The sequence below is a fragment of the Saccostrea echinata genome, unplaced genomic scaffold (genome assembly GCF_033153115.1).
Source record: "Saccostrea echinata isolate AGI-Se365-2 ecotype Australia unplaced genomic scaffold, CSIRO_AGI_Sech_v1 ptg000057l, whole genome shotgun sequence".
In the NCBI taxonomy this organism is placed as follows: domain Eukaryota; kingdom Metazoa; phylum Mollusca; class Bivalvia; order Ostreida; family Ostreidae; genus Saccostrea; species Saccostrea echinata.
In genome coordinates this window covers 1,548,432-1,571,754 of record NW_026889806.1, presented here as the reverse complement: position 1 = coordinate 1,571,754, position 23,323 = coordinate 1,548,432, and the positions used below count along the sequence as shown (strand labels likewise).

The following is a 23,323-nucleotide window of genomic DNA, read 5'->3' as shown; positions in this document are numbered from 1 at the left end:
GCTAGAAGGAGCTGTGAAAGATAACTAGTAACTTTGGAACTTGCACAATCCATGGGTAAAGGGAGACAACAAGATCTGATCACCCTAGACTTTTCGAAAGCCTTCGATAAGGTTCTGCACCAAAGTTTATAAACAAATTTGAATTTTTATGGCATCCGAGGACTCATGGATGGATAAAGGCTTTCTTACCTGATCGATCACAGCGAGTCATAGTAGATGGTGCAACATCAGAGAGGGTGAATGTAGTGAGCGGTGTGCCCCAGGGGACAGTACTTGGGCCACTGTTATTTCACATTTTTATAAATGATTTGCCGGAGTGTGAAACATCGAGGCCGATTGTTTGCAGATGATGCTGTGGTATGTAGAGAGGTTAAGGACATACAGATGCAGAACTGCTGCAGAAAAACCTTGTAGAGCTAGGTAAGTGGGAAGAAAACATTTGGTATGTTATTCCATCCGGCAAATGTAACATCATGCGTGTAACAAGATCAGAGAAATCCATCGTATTCCAGTACCTTTTTAATGGACACAGGCAGCTGATACCACCAAGTACGTAGGAGTCGACCTGTGTGGAAATCTTCAGTGGAAACATTATTTAGATAGGATTGTAAAAAAGGCAAACAGCATGTCAAGTTTTTAAAGAGAAATCTAGAGATTTCCAGTCAGGAAATCAAGACAACTGCATATTATCCACTAGTTATACCAAACCTGAAGTACTGTGCGTTAGTTTGGAATCCACATCAAATCAATTAGTTCAGAAGCTCGAGATGGTCCAAAGACCAGCAGCGAGATATACCACCAAAGACACTGCCATACCAGCAGCGAGATATACCACCAAAGATACTGCCATACCAGCAGCGAGATATACCACCAAAGATACTGCCATACCAGCAGCGAGATATACCACCAAAGATACTGCCATACCAGCAGCGAGATATACCACCAAAGATACTGCCATACTAGCAGCGAGATATACCACCAAAGATACTGCCATACTAGCAGCGAGATATACCACCAAAGATACTGCCATACCAGCAGCGAGATATACCACCAAAGATACTGCCATACCAGCAGCGTAACAGATATGAGAACCTCAACTGGGAACCGCTACAGTCCAGACGAACAATGATCCCGCTCACCATGTTATTTAAGATCATTAACAACCTGTGGTAGACATTCCATCCACCACTTACCTTGCATCATCAAGGACCAGGACAGGAGCAGCACACACCACGAAGATGCTACAGTACCACACCAGAACGGACACATTCAAATTCAGTCTCATACCGAGGACCAAACCTGTTTGGAACCATCTCCCAGCATCCATTGCTGAGGCCCCCGACTTGGTATCCTTCAAGCGGGGGTTATCGACTCAACACTCTCTTTCTAAAAATGTTCGGACCAAACTTTTAAGTTCTTGTGAAGACTGGAGGTATGCCCAGAGGCCGCTGCGGTAGCCGGACAAGTCTAATTGGAAGGACAGAAAGCAAGTTTGATATTCTTATTTTCTTTTCAATGAAACTATTCTTTCAACTTTCTTGTATATACAGTTTTAATTTTAATTTGCTTTTAACCACCAGCGCTGCTCAAGTTAACGAAACATAGTGGTCCAAGAAGACAGAGTTTCGTACTCAGTAGATGTACATATAAATTTAAGTTTGTCAAAGCTGATAAATAACTCTAATTTAAACTTTGTAATAAATTAATGTATTTTACAACACAAGGGATATATAGGGCATATATGTGTATGTATTTATGTATATCATTCATACCCAGACAAACTACATGTAAATTAATTATAATAAGTAAATCACTGAACTTGGTATGCTCATTTCATTTTCACAGTAAGCATGCGAATACTGTAAATTTCATATATCAAGAGAAGTAACTCTACGGCCATTGTCAATAAAATAATATTAGATATGACTTTATGATGATAATAGATTCTTCTGTTATATGTGACATTTAATGTACATGTACTTTATATTGTTTTGTGGAATATTTAATCCCAATCTCAACCGAGATTAAATAACATAGTAAATTAAAACTAGCTTAATCATGTAGTCTAGAACAGACCGAGTTGCTTTTTTTTCTTTAAATACAAAAATTGCCCCCCCCCCCCCCCGGGATAATCAGAGTGGCTCAGAAAATTGCCTTTTGATACTTAAGTGTTTATGAAAACCCAGAGGCTACTGTGAACACACGACTGTGAGAATTAGGTAGAACAGTTACAAGCTCATCTGTTATTACGGATATTGCAAATCAAAGGCTCTATAAACCGCCAAGTTTCGCGGAAGAAAAATACTGCTCAAACAACCCCGCCAACAAAGAAATTTACGCAGTTATTATAAGTAATATTGCTAATCACAAAAGGGTCCAGTCTTGTATTCCACCATATTTGCATAATTGCTTCCACGTTGTTTAATTACAAAAACAGTGCCTAAATATCGAACATCTGGAACAAAATCCTCCAACGTATTCATGTTCTTCTTCACCGTACAACTATAGACCTGCTGGACACGTCATTACTGGTGACGTTAATATAGAACTTTAAAATTACTTATTATAAAAGGGCCAAAATTTAGCTAAGGGCCCCTATCTTTCAACTTGTGTCATAATTTCATAAATATTATGAATTCTTGGAAGATTATGCAAGACGATGGGCCAAATATAAAAAAGAACTCTACACTTCGTCAGAGTGGATTGAAAGTATCAGATGGATGTTGAAATCAAAATCAATAACATCAAAACGTACGACTTTTCAATACTTTATACAACTATTCCCCACGATAAATTAAAGTCCAGGCTTTTTGACATCATAGACAGCTGCTTCTTTAATAACAATGGAGCTCGTAAATATACTTACCTTGTCATTGGTCATTTGCAAAATTATTTTGTTAAAAACATTCTGATTTTAACCACAGTAACTATGAAGTTGATATTGAAAAGATGCTTTTCTGATTGAGAACATCTATGTGGTTTTTGGAGATCAGGCCCCAGGATCATGAAATAGACTTAAGTCAAATTTTCTATTGCCTTTAAAATGTTAAATAATTATTGAATTAATCTCTAAATTTGCAAATAACAACTTTTGTAAAGTAATATTGAAAATTAGTTCAAGTTTGGTCTGCTTGACTTCTACAACATTTTAGTACAACATAAAAACGTTGACTTAGGTTTTATATGTTTTCTACAATCTGTTGGAATTCACATGGGTACCAATTGCTCCCTGTTATTAGAAGACCTATTTTTGTATTTATATGAAGCAGAATTATTCAAAAACATCTACATGAGAAGAAAACGCTTGCTGTGGTCTTCAACTCGACATTTCGATATATCGACGACGTATAATCAATCAACAATAGTTACTTCCATTCATATATATGTCGATTCGATATATATCCCAGTGAACTTGATATAAAAGACACCACGAAGTCTGACACATCTGTTTCCTACTTGGATATTTTACTAGAAAAAGGCGTTATTGGTAACTTAATACATGTAACAAAACTTTATATGATAAACGTGATGACTTTAAATTTTCTGATGTCAACTTCCCTTACTTATGTAGCAATATATTCTTATCACTTGCATATTGGGTGTGTCTCCCAGTTGATTCGATACGCAAGAGCATGCTCTACGTACGATCATATTTTTTTTTAACATGAGGCAAGAAATTAATCAAAAAGTTGATGAAACACGGATATCAATAGTCTCGTTTAAAGTCATCATTTCATAAGTTCTATGGTCGATACAATGACCTTGTCAGCCAATACAATCTATCATTAGGTCAAATGCTTACTGACGTTTTTCATACTAATTTACACACTGAAATTTCTACAGATTTTTTCGTTTACCCGATCATGACAAGGAGCACACATTCACGTGACTGGTCCACAGGGTATGCTTACTCCTCCATGGCACCTGATCCCGCCTCTGTTTTTGCAGGTCCGTGTTTGCTCTGCTACCGATTTGTATTGTTTAAATGGACTACAAGCTTGAATACTGTTCGTTTTCTCCATATTTCATATAATTGAGCAAATTTTCTCTTATTTTCAAATAGAGCCAAAATCATACACTTCAAGTCCTTTTTAACGGTCCAATCAAGTTTTTTTTTTCATTTAAACAATTACTGGTTTGAAAATGGTTGACTCCATACAAATGAGATAATAAAATAAGTGTCTTGAATAAGATTTTCTTTTAATCTGACAATCTAATAGGTATCATTAAATCAATTTTGTTCTGTAGAGAATTGCAGGGCACACTAGGATCCTAATTGTACATAAACGTAACACAACATTCATATTTGGTAAGAATTTATTTCTGCAGTGTTCTTTCAGGTAATAACCATGAAATAAAAACAAACAATGCATCCACAAATCATCATAGAACATTGTAAATAAAGTCAATAAGAATTTTCATATCCCAGTCTATTACTTCACATTTGTAAGAAGTATTATTATAATCCAAATCTGAAACCAATCCTTTCTGACAGTACATTTTGGCTGCCACATTTCTCACAACTTTTACAATTGAAACAATTGAGAACTTAAGTTTTAGGTTATTTTCTTATTCAAAAATTATTTAGCAATTTATATCTTTATGAAATATCTTTCAGAAATGTTGTCTAATGTTATATCACAAATTACAATGTCTAGTCATTTTATACCTCAGGCAAACCTCTTTTGTCTTCTATAGCAAGCACTATTATTTACACTTTTTTCTTCTTACATAAAACAGCATACACCACAATAAGGTATACAAAATCCTGTACCTTATAATCTTTCTGTTTTTGCTCATTAGACCCCCCCTCTCCCCAACTAGCAATACTGTTTATAAACTGTCTTTTATAGACCAATTTTTCATTATGAAGGGGTACATATATGTACCCGTAAATCATGACTTCTTGGGACAGTTATTTTGTGATAAAAACTGTTGAGTTTACGATAAAATCACAAAAGAAAGTACATGTAACCTGAAAGGTAATTTGTTTCAGTTACCTTAATATACATCTTGTTACTGAAATTGTCAACTGAACACAAAAGAGCACTGAAAATAGAGAAATCATCACAATTATAGAAACAGGGTGGACAGATTTTACACTACACACTGACAGTGCACAAACTAAACAACAGTGACAAAGTTTGTTTGCTCTCCACTTCATAAACTGGTAAAACACAAATACATTTTCAATTTGATTCATGAGAAATTACATATTAAAAAAGCTGACTGAAACAAAATATAAAATGTTCTGGTGCTAATTTATATCCTTAGGTATGAGGACAGCTCTATGATTAAAAATGGTGTAAATACACATATAAGAAATAGTAAAAGTCCAAATCAAATATAAAATTACAAATGAAATTTCAGATGATTGAAATAAGCAAGTAAACTTTAGAGAAATGTAGCACTTAATATATTTATTCAAACAAGGAAGAAGACCAAAAAAAAAATAAAGGGGAAAACATAAAACAAAAAAACTCTAATCAGCATTTGCTACATTTCAATGATTCGTAAATTTAGTAAATACATTACACATGTAGTTTATGAATTTTCAAAACATCACAAAGATGAATTTGCACACATTCGAGTAATATGTATCAATAAATAACATGTCTGGACAAAGAATAGATAAAGATAATTTTACAAGTTTGAGATCAGCAAGAATATATTTACTAATCCCAGGTACAGGTAGACAATAAGTTATAAATAAATGATAGAGATGTCCCTCTCTAGCATATGAAAATTATTTACCACAACCTGATGTATGAGTACACCTTTCGTCTGTAACACTTCAGCTTATCACAAAATCAAGGTGTGGAAAAAGTAAGTACATCACCTGACGTAGATATCACAGGTGTAAAAGAATTAAGTACACAGTTCACCTGACTGGATGTAGATATCACAGGTGTGGAAAAGTTTATAACAGCCAAAGAAACAGGACTGCTGCTTCCTTGATGGACGGAATGTTTCATTCAGATCAATACTGGAGATTTCACAATGGTTCAGGGTATCACAAATTTACGTATAACAAGGAGTGCTGCAAAAAAAAGGGCATAAGGTACACGTATTTAATAAACATTTCATAGTCACTACATCTCATAGTCATTAACATAGTTTGAGTGACATTGTCTAAAATCAACTATGCTTTTACTTCATTATTGTACATGTACTTGTATTAAACTGTACAACTTAATGAAAGAAATGGCATTAAAGGCATGGTTCTGCTGACAAGGAAATCTGCAGTTTACACATGTTAACTCTGACATTCAAACTGACAATAATGTACAATGATTTATCTATACATACTTAATTCTCCAGCATCACTGGTTCATCCTCCATATCATCTAAATCTGGTACCATCGCCTCTATGTGCTTTTTCTTCCTCTTTTCTGACATTTCTGTAACAAAACAATATAAACTCATTCATTCATTCTTTATTTCCTCATGATATGAGATAATTTCCTTATGGATCCCCTCTTAGGGAAAAAGAACTCTTAGAACATGAGAGTCCAACATGCACATTCATCTCCATGTTTTAGATTTCATCCAAATTCAACTTGACATCCCCATCATACAAGAGTACAGTCAAACCTTGTTATCTCGAAACCAATGGGACCGAGAAAATACTTTGAGATATCCAGAGTAAAATACTCAAGGAATAAGCAATTGGGACTTCCAAATCACTTTGACATTTCCATGGTATTCGAGATATCAGTGTTCGAGATACCGAAGTTCAACTGTATTTATCTATCACAATGATTGTATTTTGTAGAATATAAGGTATTGGATCTTTCATTGAATTTAAATGCTAGTTTTACAAGTACCTGAGACACATCATCAAGCACATCAAAATGCTGGAAAGGGTCATATTTATTCTACTGCTTTTCAGACACTATTTATGCTGAATTTTCCCCAACATTTCTTACCATTTTCTAAAGTCACATTTTCTGCTGGTAATCCCAGCATTGATAAATCAGAAAGTCCATTTAAATCTGATCCATAATCTGGCTCTTTGTTACGTTTGCTCTTATGTTGTCCAAACTGACTTCCTATAAGAGTCTCTGTGTCATCACTATTGTCTATATGTCCATTCTCCATCACAGTTTTACTTGTAGCAGAAACTTTGGCTTTCTTCTCCTTTCTTGGTGAAGGACTCATGTTTACTAAAAAAAGAAAGTAGGCATGGTTTTTAATAGAAATCTTTTGATATTGACAGTCTTTAATCCATTTCACTACATTTACTATAAATCTACACAACAATACTTCAGTAGGTTGTTGATTTTCTAGAATCAGTAGCAAAAACCATATGTGAATAGGTTAATTCTGCAATACATGTACCAGCAACATGCAATGTTAATGCTAAGTAAAATTCATGTTTATACGGCACTAGTATATAGGATATTTTCAAATAAAAATTTCTTCTTGAACACTTTGATTAAACTACTTCATGTAAATTTCCAGATTTACACTGTACATTACTTCATAGACCCCTTTGAATTTTTCTTACCCATAGAGTTCTGAGGTAGTCCCTCTAGTAGTCTGGCTCCTTTGCCCAGTTTATCACACATCAGGGCAATGTGTTTCTTGACTTTGGTTGTGTCCTCTGGTATTTGTAGAGGTTGAGGGTTGAGAGTCTGGTCCTTTGAGGACTTGGCTAAGGTGGTCCTCAGTAGGTGTGTCACTGCTGCATCCACAGACTCCTGCCAGCCCTGATAAACAACAACAGAAAATGTGAGGTGTGGACTGTTTGCAGGAACCTTCAGATCTGGGCCTCATAATAAGTACAGGTATATGCACAGAGGCAATAGTAAACATGAAGCATAGTAACTTTTAGTAAATCACAAATGAACAGTTCCAAACTAATGAACATTTTGTATGTGATACATCAGTTCTTATAATGTCTGATTCAGACAGCAAGACACTTCAGCATCATCTCAAATCACTATAGTATTTTGCTCCTTGTTTCATGATAAAATGTACTGTATAACAGTGTATTTACCTGTTCTGTGGAGCTGGAGACCACAGGTGAGATACAGTTCTGTAGAACTTTGTATTCTTCATCTGACATAGTTGTCCACAACTTGACCAGGTAATTAAAGAGAAAGGTTCCACTTGATAGATTCAGGGCTGCCACTTCCTGTGACCGGTTATTCTCTTCTATCGTTTCAGCTAAATGTAAGATCTGAACAAAAAAAAAAAAACCATCACTCTGAAACCATCTCAAACAAATTACATTACCTCACATGTCTAACCATTTCTAAGAAATTTTATTAAACATTTTAGTGAAAATGTTACTGTGGTCAAGAAATTATTTTCTCCTACAAACAAACTCTTGATGGATTAAACCACTTACCTGTCTATATGTGCCCTCTAAGAGTGTATCTAAATTAGACAACGGAGCAGGAGTTTTGTCTTTGAATCGTGTCAACAGTCGTCTCTGTATTGCACGGAACTGTGAGGCTCGCTGGTTTAGCATGTCTTTACATCGCTCTGCATTCAGTCGATGCTGTAGAGATATTTTGTGAATTTTATTTATAGTTCTCACCTGACAAACTTACTGAAAATAATTTATGCTAATTATCTTTTTTAAATACTAGTTGATAAATGTTCTAGAGCATAGTATTGAGCATATGATACAGTGATCTTAACGTATCTGTAAAATAGTCAATCTTCCAAATTTTAAAATCCACATAAAAAAAATGTCTTCATTCTCTAGAACTTACCTCAAAGTGAGCATCAATCAAATCAAAGTACTCTTGTAATGGTAGCTGTCCAGTGAAATACAGTGTAAAATTATCATTTTTACTTCGATTGAAGTGGCTATTCAGTCTCCCTGCCAGTTCCTTCACCATTAACCACATGGCTTCAAATCTGTCACACTGAAGTCGGTATCTCTCTACAATGACAAATTAATCAATTCATGTATTATTATTTGTTGTTTTAAAAGACCATGGTGATCACCTTCCAAAAAAAAAATGTTCCAGGAAATTGAGCTAAATGAAATGGGAAGAGTAAGGTCAAAGGGAACATCAAGGTCATACTGAATTGCTCTCACTAATGTGCATCAGTGCTTGTTGTTTCATGAAAAGAAATTATGAAAAGATTTTTTGAATATAAATTATAGAAATACGAAACAGTGCAGTCAAGGTAAGAAAGGTAAGAAAATACTGACAGAGTTTGAATAGCTCTTACTAAAATGGGCCAGGGTATACAGGTTGATGAAAATATAATGTACAATTTCCTTGAGACAGAGTTAAATGCAAGGTTAGGGAAAGACAGATCAAGCTCAACCAGAATTTCAAGGTCAAATTATTTTGCAGGGTTCGACACTAACTTTTTAAGACTTTAGTCCAGCCTGACTAGTGCTTCATTACTTTTACTAGTCCGCACGCGATTTTATTAGTCCGTCATAAAAAAGAAACATCAATGTTTTTTAACATTAATTTAACGTGACAATTAATATACGTATTATTTTTTGAAATAAACAAAGTATTTACGTGAAATATATTATTCCACAGATTCATTGAAATCTTGCAATCAGCAAGTACAATCGTATTCCTGATCTCAGTTTTTTGTCTTTACATTACATCCATAATGTCCAACATCTTACTTAAAAGTGTCACACTAAATCATGATCACCAAAACCTTATACTTCGATCAGTCGAAAAATTAAGCGCTGAACTGACCCGGCATTGCGTAACTACCCGCCAAAAGCTGGAAATCTAAAAATACACGCGGGGTTTTCTAGTAAAAGTTGTCGAGAATCGGTCATCGGTAATTTATTCATATTTTTTTCAGAAATTTTTATTGGTCCATTCGGACTAATTAGCCACATATTTTATTAGTCCAAATGAAAATGTATTAGTCTGAGACTAATGGACTAACGTTAGTGTCGAACCCTGTTTTGACACAGTTGATCTGCTCTCATCAATGTATGTTAGAGAATTTAATTTAATGAAAATATTTTTGAATAGTTTCAAAGAAACCGAGTTAAACTCACGATGAGGAAAAATGACATTATAAAATCAAAAGTAAGATCACCCTCTAAATCTTTTTGAAACAGTTGAATTTTTTCTCAATAAGTTTCAATGCATGATGTTTTATGAAAATCTTTAAAATTGAACTATATGTAAATGCACGATTGGGAAAAGTTAGCTCAAAGTCATATGGAAGGTCAAGGTCAGAATATCTTATCTCGAAAAAGTGTGATGAAAATATTTTGAATAATTCTTTTGAAACTGTGCTAAACGTGAAGTGGGACACACAGACAGATGGAAGCAAAGGACAGGAGACAGATATGACAAACACTATTTGCCCAATCCTCATCTACTGAAGGGCATAAAACTTCAGAATGGATTTCCCATTTGAAACCACACACTTACGAGAAGTCTTGGATGCCAGAACAGACACAATAGGACCATTTCCATAATACTGAAATCCCAATGCAGCACCTGGTCCCCCTGCATTCTCACCAAGTAGATCTACAATTTAAAACCACTTAATTTTTATTATAATATTAAGTACAGTCAAACCTGTATTAAGCAGTCACCTGCAGGAACCATTAAAAGTGACCTTTATAGAGAGGTGACCTTTGAAAAGAGGTTCATCTTTTTTTCAAGAAAAATTCTTTTCCAAGTTATGCAAGTTCTGTGTTTTAAAAATACTACATCATAGAATATTAAAGAAAGATGTGTTTTGGACATCAATTGTCTCAGTTAGAATTTTTTAAAATTTAAATAGTCTCAAGATTAAGTTCAAGATAAATTTGATGACTCCAACAAAAAATATATTGAGTCTAATAAGGGCATTGCATTTTCCTCCCTCCAAACAACAACAAAACTTTCTTTTATTATAAAATTACATTATCATGTTGTGCCATGAATAAAATAAATTGTATTTTTTATCTAAACTGTCTCTAAAAAATCAAGTTTAGTTAGTCCTGATAATTGTATGTTTATTAATACATAAATAGTAGCGTAATAAACAGACAAGTCATAATATTCACAGTTTATCAAAGCAGTGCATAATACAAATTGATTTATGAAATTCACAGGTGTTGTGAGCAATGAAGCGTGACTAATCCTAACGGTCGTCTTATCTAGTTGAAAATCACGAGATAATCAGGACACATTGTGTAAACAAACACAATTAATTAGGGTTTCTACAGATAATATGTTTCATATGTGTTAAAAACGGCCTGTCATGCGTTTACGCAATTACTCCTATCGGAGTTGGGCATGCCAAACGTGAACTCATAATTAGGAAACACCTAATTATTATTTCCATTAATTAATAGATAAATAAGGGTACCTTGTGTATCACTCAGAATTTTTTAAACCAGATTCCAATTCAATAAGATTAATATTCTCGTAAGTCCGTTTTCCTGATAACCTTTTCGGTCACTAGCGATCTTATTTTATTTTGTTAAAAAAAAATAATAAATTATCCAATATTTTAAATGGTTTTAATAAGGCCAATTATTTTTTCCATGATCTCGCTACACAAGACCAATTATTTATATTAGTGACAAAAATTGGGAGTCACCTGACTTTAGGTCTGGTGACAAAATGGCCGCTATATACAAGGTAAAACAGCGATTTTACATGAAATTTGATGACCGCTGACCGCGTTACGCAGGTGACCGCTTAATAGAGTTACATTATATAGGAAAATTCATTGGGAGGAAATAAAATGACCGCATAGGACAGGTGACCGCTGGATAAAGGTGACCGCTATGACAAGTTTGACTGTACATATGTACCACATTCCAGCAAAGAAAATTCCAACATGATACTCTCACTTATTAATTTAAGTTTATAATTTACAATACATGGAAATCAAAATCCAAAATTATTTATATTCACAGACCTGGAAAGACTTCATTTAAGTTAGCTGGTGGCTTGTTACTGTCCAATGTTAGTTTATACTCAGCATTCTTCACTGGTGGGATGGGTTTTATCACAAGCTTTATAGGGAGTTTTGCCCTTGCTGTGGCAACTCTTGGAGCACCTATCAATGACAAAAGATTGGATTAAAAAAAAAATGGACAACCAAAAAATGACACATATCACACACATAGAACTAAAATATGACACATATCATGCACATAGAACTAAAATTGAGTAAGTTACAATCTTTGAAGGGTTAAAGACAGAAAAGAGAAGTCAGACCTGATGCACTCATGTAATTAGCCGACACGGAAATAGACATATCAGCAGGCAGTGCCTTCCCAACCATGAAGAATGCCACAAAAAATTCAGACGGATTACTGGGATCTGCATAAAGAAAGCCAAATTATAAAGCAGAAAATCCTTACAGAAAAACCTTAAGAGTTTATATGTATTTGCCAAAAAATAAATATATATATTTACATCATGATGAACATAAATTCTAAAACAAGAGGCCCATGGGCCACATCGCTCACCTGAGCACATTGGCATGGCAAAAGCACAAATCAGTTCAGTATTGAAAAGATTAGGGGTGGGGGGGGGGGGGGGTTGAATTTTAAACTACCTGATGATGCTTCCATGTCAATATAAGAAATGGCTTTGTTGTACTTGAGAAGATTTTTAAAAAAAATTCCCATACATTTCTGTAAAAGTTTGATCCCCCATAGTGGCTCCTCCCTATCCCAGGGGTCATCATTTGAACAAACTTGAATCTACACAACCTGAGGATGCTTCCATATCAATATGACCAAACATAGCTTTTCTGTTCTTGAGAAGACATTTTTTTTTTATGTTCTTATGTAAAACTTTTGATCCCTCTATTGGGCCCCACCCTACCCTCGGGGGTCATCATTTGAACAAAATTGAATTTACACTACCTGAGGATGCTTCCATATCAAAATGACTAAACATGTTTTTCAGTTCTTGAGAAGAAGATATTTTCCTATATGTTCCTATGTAAAATTTTTGATCCCCCAGTATGACCCATCCCTATCCCCTGGGGTCATCATATTAACAAACTTGAATCTACACTACCTGAGGATGCTTCCATATCAAAATGACTAATCATGGCTTTGCAGTTCTTCATCAGAAGACATCTTCCTATATATTTCTATTTCAGAGTTTTATCCTCCATTGTGGTCCCCCCTACCCCAGGGGGTCATGATTTGAACAAACTTGAATCTACACTACCTGAGGATACTTCCACATAAATATGATCAATCAGGGCTTTGCTGTTCCTGAGAAGAAGATTTTTAAAGATTTTACCTATATATTTCTATGTAAAACTTTGATCCTCCATTGTGGCCCCACCCTACCCCCGGGGGTCATGATTTGAACAAACTTGAATCTACACTACCTGAGGATGCTTCCAGATAAATATGACCAATTAGGGCTTTGCTGTTATTGAGAAGAAGATTTTTTAAAGATTTTTCCTATATATTTCTATGTAAAACTTTGATCCTCCATTGTGGTCCCGCCCTACCCCCGGGGGTCATGATTTGAACAAACTTGAATCTACACTACCTGAGGATGCTTCCATATAAATATGACTCATCATGGCTTTGCTGTTATTGAGAAGAAGATTTTTAAAGATTTTTCCTATATATTTCTATGTAAAACTTTGATCCTCTATTGTGGTCCCGCCCTACCCCCGGGGGTCATGATTTGAGCAAACTTGAATCTACACTACCTGAGGATGCTTCCATATAAATATGACTCATCATGGCTTTGCTGTTATTGAGAAGAAGATTTTAAAGATTTTTCCTATATATTTCTATGTAAAACTTTGATCCTCTATTGTGGCCCCGCCCTACCCCCGGGGGTCATGATTTGAACAAACTTGAATCTACACTACCTGAGGTAGCTTCCACATGAGTTTCATCTTCCCTGGCTTTGTGGTTCTTGAGAAGAAGATTTTTAAAAGATGCTATTAATTTTTCACTAATTCTTTTTTATCTCCCCTTGAAAGAGGGCGTGGCCTTTCATTTGAACAAACTTGAATCCCCTTCACCCAAGGATACTTTGTGGCAAGTTTGGTTGAAATTGGCCCAGTGGTTCTTGAGAAGAAGTCGAAAATGTGAAAAGTTTACAGACAGACGGACGGACAGACAGACAGACGGACTACAGACAAAATGTGATCAGAAAAGCTCACTTGAGCCTTCAGCTCAGGTGAGCTAAAAAATTATCACAAAAATTTTGATATGTTAAGCTATGCAAGCTTGTTGACATTTAGTGGTAATTTTATAATTTACTTACATTAAAATTTATCAATTTAATTGATATCTTACCAACAGAAGAAATCTCAAATGAGGTGACATTAGCTTTGAGTGGCCAACTGGCATGGACATGCATTTTGATATGTTCAATGGTCAACCTGGCCTTAACCTGAACTCGGACAGTGATGGATGGCACAGGGTCAGGGTCATCAAATTCAACCTCTGTAGCCATCTAAAAAAATCATCTCCATTTGTCAAGCAAATAAATCATAGAAATAAAGTTTGCTAAAATTTTTGAAAGGTACATTATTTGCTGATATTCATCTATGAAAGATAAACTTGTCACAACCAAAGTCACCAGCATGTTAAGATAAATTAAATGTTTTACTGTAAATTCACTGAGCTTTCATTATGAAAAAAGAAAAAAAATGAAGTACTTACTGAAACATCATCCAGGTTAGGATTTACTTGGGCTATCAGCTGCAAGTCATCTTCCTGCTTCTTCAGATTGGGCATCAGAACTAAATCACAAAATCAATGACAGCTGGAGTCATTAACTCATTCACTGATTCCAGAGAGTCATTCTTTTCAAAATCAAGTTTATTTGTTCTTTGTTTCAGTGCAAATGTTCACTTGAATTTTTTCAATTCCTACAAAAAGCTTCATTGGCTATAATTGATACCTAATTATCACAGTGCCTGTACTTGTATTTGTCAATTTTCTCTGCTATAAACTATAAGGTTCAGTCAAAGAAGGGGGGCTGTCAGGTGTTTAAGAGAACCTGTTTATGACTTAAGTGATCGCTATACCAAAGTACAATGCACTCAAATTTTTTCTTTTGACCAACACAAAATCTCAATACATGACTATTTTAACTCCATCCTGAGGCTTGAACTATGAGAAATTAGAAATTTTACAATGTCATTTGAGGACTCCTTGCTCATTATTACAATCCCTTAAGTTTGTCTGCTAGATGAAGACTGCAATAAATTTATAAGTTTGGGTCCACCCTTTTGGGCCCTTTAGGATAGACAACCAAAAAGTTCCTCTTTAGCAATATATGCTACATGTAAGAACACAAAACTTGGCTTAACTGGGTTGGCAGTTTTATAAAAGCTTGAAATATTCTATGATTAACACACATCACACAACGACAAACAAAGACATCAATATGTCACTTGAGTGATTTCTTTGATCTATTAACTAGGTTTTACCTGCTTTATGTGAGGACTGCTTGATTCTCTTCTGAAGCTGTGCCATTTCTCGATCCATTTCAGCATAATTTAACTCCCTGGATTCTGGAACAGGAGGTATAAAAAGAGCTGGATCTGTACCAAGGTAGGAACACTCCAGACGACCTTTGTCAGACAAAGTCACTATAACACCCTTCAGATCTCTGTAATTGTTAACAATAAGCATTATATTTATCACTAAATGTGTCGTTATTGCCACAAATGCCCCCGCAAGCAGCCAAAATTTCAAATGCAATATTTAGTTTTAAATTTGTATTCAAACTTGACCCGTATTTTCTGGTAAAATACCTGCATATGCAATTTCAACCTTTTACATACATCCCTACAAAAGTTAGAGAGCAGAAACTGAAAATTCTTATCTTTTCTAAGTTCAAATGGGATAACTCTTTCAAAAAATCATCAGATCATGACCAAATTCAAATTTGACCTCTATTTTCTGGTAAAATAAATGCACATGCAATTTCAACCTTAAACATACATCACTACAAAAGTTACAGAGCGGAAACTGAAAATTTCTAATTTTTTCCGAAGTTCAAGAGGAATAACTCTGTCATAATCATCGGACCATGACCAAAATCAAACTTGACCTGTATTTCCTGGTAAAATACCTGCATATGCAATTTCAACCTTATACATACATCCCTACAAAAGTTAGAGAGCAGAAACTAAAAATTTCTTATTTTTTCCCAAGTTCAAGAAGGATAACTCTGTCAAAAAATCATCGGACCAAGACCAAACTCTAACTTGATCTGCGTATTCCTAAGACGTATCCATATCTTAAATTTCAGTTTAATGTGTGCAACCATTGCAGAGATAATGAACGGAAAGTGAATGATGAAGGAATGAGGGAACAGGGTAACACTATATGCCCCAGCCATTTTATGGCAGGGGCATAATAAATACCTATTTAAAAAGCTTACAATCACAAAGTTAATGTTAATATTCTGATAGTCTGCACTTAAGAATCTAATATGCAAGCATCAATATTGATTTGATGTGTAGCATAAATGGAGATCAAAGAGAAATAATGGATACAAAGATTTTTTCATATTTAATGTACAACGTACATGTATTTTCATCAAATTTTAGAGTGAAAATCAGCCTATCTTTAATTTTCAAACTGGTATATACATGTACATTTTATAAAATGGATATACCTACCTGATACTAAGTGCATAAAATATGTACACTTGTCAAATAGTTCACCTGCATTTTCTGATGCATTACAAGCTTTAAAATTGATTAAATATCGATGACATACAGGAAATTAATGAAATTTGTGATCTTGATGTGATTTTTGTGTGGTATCACTTAAAATCAATTCTTATTTCAAATAACAGATGTTTGATAAGTGACTATTCCATTGATAAAAAAAGACCCCTAACCCAAGCCCTTAACCTACTGGTATTTTGCTTTGTATTTGTGAGAATTACTGATAAAACTTACTCATTACAAAACTAAAGTTTATTTATACCAGCTATTTAAAAAAAAAATTGTACAGTGTATGCTGGATAAGATTCATCAAAACATTGCTTCAAAATGAATAAAATGAACTGCAATCTACTTACTGAAATGTGCCCAGTCTAACTTGGACTGGTGTAAAATCTAATTTGGCTGCCCACTTCAGCGTAAAGTCTTGGTAAACCATGAGAGAATTTGTGGTGTGAGTGGCCACCAAACAGTTCACAGTATTTTCTACAACTACGTACAGAAATTCAGGTGTAAGTTGTAGATCTCAAATAAATTAAACAAGGTTCACAAGAAATCAGCTTCATAAACAAAACACTTCTGTCTGATTATCCTTTGAATAGGAAAAAAAGGAGCTTGATCTGTACCTGAACAATATGGCAAAAAGCAGCTAGGTTCATACTCTAATTTCTTCATCCACCTTAACTTTCCCATTTCCGTTAAGCAAAATATATTTCTTTCTCCTGTGAAAATTCAAATATATCGTGAATGTTAACAGACAATGAAGATTAGTAAACTGTAAATTGAATACTGATGTACATGTAACTAAACAGTAAGGCATCAACAAAATAAATGGATTGCATAATTTCTTAGATGTACTAATAGCTCATGCCATGTATTAATTATAACAAATGTCTTCTGGATAGGATTTTTATCAGAGATTTATCTGATACTAGCTGCATGTATGTTACTTAAAAAGCATTTCATTTACCTAAGACCATAATGGAGGGAGGACAATTTTCATAGTTTACAACCACCAAATCTAAGGCCTGCTCTCCAAGATTGTAGAACCAATCCCACTGTTAAATAAAATATGAATCAGCTTCTAATATAACTTTAATCTGCAGTATTAAAATTGTCAGAGATCTAAAAATCAGAAGCAACTAAATGTATTTTTCCCATTAATGAGACTTAGATTCATGAAACAAAAGCAGTCTTACTGTGACCCTTTTTCCAGATTTAATGTTCTGAGATTCTTCCTTTGTTTTGGCATCAGTAGCTACAGCTAGTACTTGGTACCTGCAAAGTTGGGTAACTTTCATAATGCACTGAACACGGTATATGTTTTGTGCATTGATACAATTTCAAAAGAGTTACACTCTACTAATCAAATTACACATCTTATCCACCACTACTGTATAAACTCTATGTTTTAATACAACTTCAAAAAAGTTAGTTGCTACTATAAATCAAACTGAATATCTTATCAACCACTATAGCTTAGAAGAAATATATGTCCAATGTTGAGACTTACTTGTAGCACTCTAGCTGCCATGTGGAGGAGACAGTTACAAAGCTATCTGACTTTGGCATGTATTTTATTGGGCCTGGTAAAAGAGCACCTGGTAAAAACCGACTAAAGGAGAAACTCTCCTGCTCAAAAATAGAGACTGTTCCATCCATTGACTGCACACAGATAAAGTCTCTTCCTGTTACAGAGAAATCATACGTCAAAGCTAACTGCAGATCTGATTTTAAAAAGTGGAACAGTAAAAATTAATTCTTTGTGACTTTCTTTTGATTACAGATTCTAGAACAGAAATTTTAACTTATGAATAAGAAAACTACCTTTTACACCACCAAATGGACCATAACAAAAGTTGAATGTTGTTCTTTTAAGATTATGCTCAAATGCAAGGTTCAACTGAAAGTGTCTGCCGTGTTCCACAGCACCGGATGTCACTGAAATATATGTCAAGGTCATTATTTCATTGAAAACTCATATCTGTTATTTTCAAAAAAAAGCTGGTTATTGCAAGGTCAGCTGATACTTAACAAAAGTTATATATTACCTGCAACTTTATAAACTGCTAATTTTCTTGGATGCAGGACTGCTAAATGTAAATTCTCTGTCCCTCTGGAATTTTTGCAAATCATGTGTCACAAAAGCATCATTTAAATGATTTTTACACTGCAAATGATGTCTGTTCTCAAGCATTTGGTTTGCAAAACAGATTCAGCTTTTTCTTCACATTCTCATATAATTACGTATTTGACACTTGTAAAGAAATCTTAGGTTGTGTTCCACAAAACTGATGCATGTACATGATGCAAAAAAAAAAATTCTTTAATGATGATGAACTGGTAAACAATGTACTTACGATACAAATTTTCCTGCCTCCAGCTGGAGTATGGGTTCTGGTAGAGACGCCTCCAACAAAACATCCTCTGGTTTATAACCAGACCAAACTCCATCATCTGCCTTTGTGGGCTTTGGATTGAAGATTCTTAATATGCCATGGTAGCTTCCAATAATAATTTTGTCTAAGAAAATTTAAAAAAAAAAAAAAAAAAAAAAAATCATCATAATATTCTATATTAATGAATAAGATATAAATGTTTCTTGAAACATTTCATTCACATTTAATGGCCACTTCTTATTCGATGAATTTCAGACTGAGTTGATTCAAACAATGGCATTTACACTGTAAAGTACAGCTCAAATGGAGCAAAAGTTTTTATAAGACGTAACAGGTTGCATGAAAATAACATTAAAGGGGCAAAATTTAACTGTTTGTAGTAATATTACTCTGAAAATAATTATATATTTATATTGTAAAACACGCTTACAGAGAAAACGCTTCTAATGAATGGATGCTTACAGCAGTGTTTGAAATAACCGTGTGCCCGACCACCTTAGATGCACAAATATTGCCACGGGCGAACTGATCTGCATGTATGAACGCCCTGCTAGACATGTTAAAATTTCCCATAAATTAAAATTCATACATTTGTTAAATCTCTCTCAAACCAACCAATAGTATTGGTAGTAAAGAGTAAGAAGCAAATGAGGTAGAATTCATCATCCTATAGAATTGGGATCAAAATTATGGTGATCTGGCCCAATTCACGTTATCGCTAAAAACAAAGTTATAAAAGACAATTCTTTTCTCAGGCTAGTAAATTTTTGGCAGGACTGACAACTTCGAATAGCAGTCATCCCTGCATGTCTAGCTAATTTTACGGTGAGTTTCAAACACTGGCTTACAGCATAGTGATTTTTTTCCTTCCCCATGGTTCTAAAATAAATTGTAAACTTAACCATGTTAACAGACAGGGTGAGTTCACCATGCATTGGACACCCTTGTATTTGAACAAGTTCTTGCAAAATTGCCAAAGACCAAATACTATCAAAATGGAGCTTAACATGTATTATGTGATTAAAATATCAATTTGTGATACAATTTTATGCTACATGTATTGAGAAAATATTATTAAAAACAATTTTTGGGGGATAAGCCAGAATTCACCATGAATGGACAATTATATTCACCATATGCATGCATAAGACAAACGGTATAATACTGAACTGAAAAACATCCTATCTTTATTGCGGTTACCTTTAAAACACCTGAAATGCTTATAAATTAAGCATTAGTGACATGAAAATATCTTTTATGCTTCATTTAAAAATTAACTAATTTAATTTGATTGACTATATAGATAAAAAAAAAAGTGGAGAGATTTTAGTGGATCACATCAGGCCTTGCAATCCCTCATAATATGGCAACTTGTGCCATGGTCTTGGGGGTTATCATCTTCTAGAATGAATATATATTTTTTTTCTAAAAAAAAAAACAAAAAAAAAAACAAAACAGCTGTCAGTTTGGTATGACATGAAATGGGAAGTGATTACCCATGCACTGGAAAATGTCTGATGCATGGTTACTTTGTGTCTAATGCATGGTAAATTGAACATACTTTTATAATTAGAAATAACAACTCTTGACTAAGGAAATTAATACAAACTTTGAAATAAAATTTCTTGAATTAAATTTTCTGTAAAATTCTCAATCATTGACAACATTCACCCAAGACATACTTGTTCACTTGAAGTCTTATGAAAGAATGAGAACTCTAAAAATTTGCAAAATTATAAAATTCTGGATGCTCCCCTTTGATGATATCAAATATGATGTGACTTCAAGGCCATTCTCCTGTATTTTTATCACCAAATGATAATAAAAATTGGCATCACTAGCATATTAAAAGGTTTAAATCTTGGGCTTTACATTGTAAGACAGAAACAAGTCAATTAAAACACAGAGACATTCAGGTTTGATGCAAGTTTATCGCTTAAAATTGGTGAAAGCAAGGTATGTGTCCAGTGCATGGTGAACTCACACTATAACAAATTACGTTCATAATAAAGCAAAACTGTCCATCCCTTGCACTTCTGTATAGCGAGCGCAGCAAGCGGCGAGCTCTTAAAGCAACGCCTGGGCAAAGAGAAAATTCGGACTTTGCACATTGATCCAAACGAATTTTTTCCGCAGTTACCTGGTCCCATAATGCTTTGCGAATTGCATCTCGCCACAAACAACGTTTTCGCGGTAACAAGAAGTTCCAAGAAAAAAATAAACTCACCTTGATTTGATGGATGTATAGCAGATAAACAGTAGATTAAACCTTCTTTATTAAAATTAGCACTGTTCAGACTTCGTTTTGGTAATGCAACTTACAAGCGACGTCATATGACGTCAGAGTCTAGACGTACTAAATGTCACGTGCGATTTGAAGAGCCCAATCTAAATAAAACTGAATATAGGTATCTGAGCTCGCCCTAACAGTCGCACCGTCAACATATTAAGCATGTTTTACTCTATTTTAATGACCTCAATGTTAATATTACGCATTCAATTAAAGCACTCATATGACAACAAATTGATTTAGCATGTAAAAGAAAATGTGCATGATTACCTAGCTCATCACTAGCATTGTCAATATTGGCTACACATAGACATCCCAGATCAAACTCCTCTTCTTCTCCGACAGTGGTGGACCACCAGTCTCGAGCTTTGAACAGCGACATTGCTCTTCTTAACTAAGTAAAGTCTGATACCTGTATTAGAAAGGTATAAGTCTGAGTAAACGTCATCATGATAAACAGTTTGAACTGAGAGAGACCAAATTTCATAAATTATGCAGTGCATTTTACAGAAAATAAAAATTACAACATATGGGACTTCAACTGTACATGTCAGTATTTTCATTTATACTTTTTTGTTAATTACCGAGTGACAACTTACAAAGCTCTGAAAATTGATCCTTACAGAAAAATAAAATTAAAAGACATCATAATTAATATTCTTTGTGTATGGTCACCTCATAACTTTTTGCATAAAGAACATTAACTGCACAAAGCATTCATTTCTTAAGGTATAGATAGTTTTCATATGACAGATTTTTTCTCCGAGTTATTTCCCTTGGCCGCCATCTTGGTGGTCAACCTGATAATTTTTCCTCTTTGTCTTACCAAATCTAAGAGGGTGTAGCAGATATATTTGGGGAAAAATCTTTATAGAATAAAAATTATGAAATAAAGGAGGTTTTAACAAATGTATATTTTTCAGAAAAACAATGCTTCTTACCCTACAATGGCCAGTATAAAAAGTTAAAGTTGGTTGAATAATGAAGGAATATGATCATGTTGACCTCCAACATGGCGGCCAACGGGAAATAACTCTTGCTAATTTGGGCCTACTGAAAACTATCTATTAATCAGGTTGGGACCAATCGCCCAAATGGGATATAATAACCCATATGGGATATAATATCCCAAATGGGATATAAATTTACAGTGCAAAAAATGAAAATTTTTATTTTGGCTATAAATATCATAAATCTGCATCAAAATACTTAAAACGGAATAACTTTTAGCAAGCAAGTTTTTCTGCAACCCTACAGTTTGTTAGATTGATCCCCAAGAAGTTTAGGAACTTCCGAGGGATCAATCTCCTGAACAGTGGGCATACAGACAAACTTGTTAACCAAAAGTTATTCCTTTATAAGTATCTTGACGCAGATTTATGATATTTACAGCCAAAATAAAATTTTTCATTTTTTGCACTGTAATTTTATATCCCATTTGGGATATTATATCCCAAGCGGTCTATTATATCCCATCTGGGCGATTGGTCCCAACCTGTTAATGTGAATCCAAGCAAAAAGGTAAGGAATGGTAAATCTGACTAAAATTTACAAAAAAAAACTGTTTTGAATTCAACCTAAATATAATGAAAATGAGTTATTTACTAAAATTTGCTAATTCATAAATTAAATGTGCAGCAAAATACACATAATTTGACATTGTTTACATATATCCAAGGATAAAAGCGGCCATCATTTCAGTGCATGTGTCAGGGAAGAGTTCCATACATTTGCTCTTTAAAGAAGTGGACAACTTACATCGAGTTGCACAAGAACATATCCGTGTTAAACTTATTCAATGCCGCAAATCTGAACTAGAATTTGAGTTAACAACAAAAGCATTTACTGATTTAGGTCCCCATAGTCTTTCCAAATATTTTTCAGTGGGCAGTCGCAAGCGGAAGTTCGTAGACTTTCTGATTACATCGCACTTTCGTATTCACCTTTAAAATGTATTAAACATGCAAAGGTTTATAAAAATGTTATTTATTTAATTAATTTCAGA

At 34.2% G+C, this 23,323-nt stretch overlaps 1 protein-coding gene across 3 annotated transcripts; it reads right to left on the bottom strand.

Annotated features, from left to right (window-relative positions):
* Nucleotides 1–4,299: 4,299 nt before the first annotated feature.
* On the bottom strand, nucleotides 4,300–23,222 carry LOC133174082 (protein PTHB1-like). Of its 3 annotated transcripts, none has more exons than XM_061309125.1 (23): nucleotides 23,165–23,222; nucleotides 21,589–21,730; nucleotides 18,990–19,152; nucleotides 18,681–18,745; nucleotides 18,457–18,570; nucleotides 18,143–18,317; nucleotides 17,829–17,907; nucleotides 17,600–17,687; nucleotides 17,256–17,351; nucleotides 16,989–17,121; nucleotides 15,382–15,563; nucleotides 14,609–14,688; nucleotides 14,240–14,399; nucleotides 12,174–12,278; nucleotides 11,872–12,012; nucleotides 10,386–10,484; nucleotides 8,727–8,899; nucleotides 8,357–8,509; nucleotides 8,003–8,185; nucleotides 7,511–7,712; nucleotides 6,930–7,166; nucleotides 6,306–6,401; nucleotides 4,300–6,040 (listed from the first exon to the last, which is right to left on the bottom strand). In XM_061309125.1, the coding sequence occupies exons 2-22, from the start codon at nucleotides 21,698–21,700 to the stop codon at nucleotides 6,310–6,312; spliced, it is 2,832 nt and encodes a 943-aa protein (XP_061165109.1). In that variant the 5' UTR covers nucleotides 21,701–21,730; nucleotides 23,165–23,222; the 3' UTR covers nucleotides 4,300–6,040; nucleotides 6,306–6,309. The 3 variants fall into 3 exon arrangements, with proteins under 3 accessions (XP_061165109.1, XP_061165107.1, XP_061165108.1); XM_061309123.1 differs by having other exon boundaries at nucleotides 23,077–23,203; XM_061309124.1 differs by having other exon boundaries at nucleotides 6,310–6,401; nucleotides 23,077–23,203.
* Between the last annotated feature and the right edge of the window lie 101 nt (nucleotides 23,223–23,323).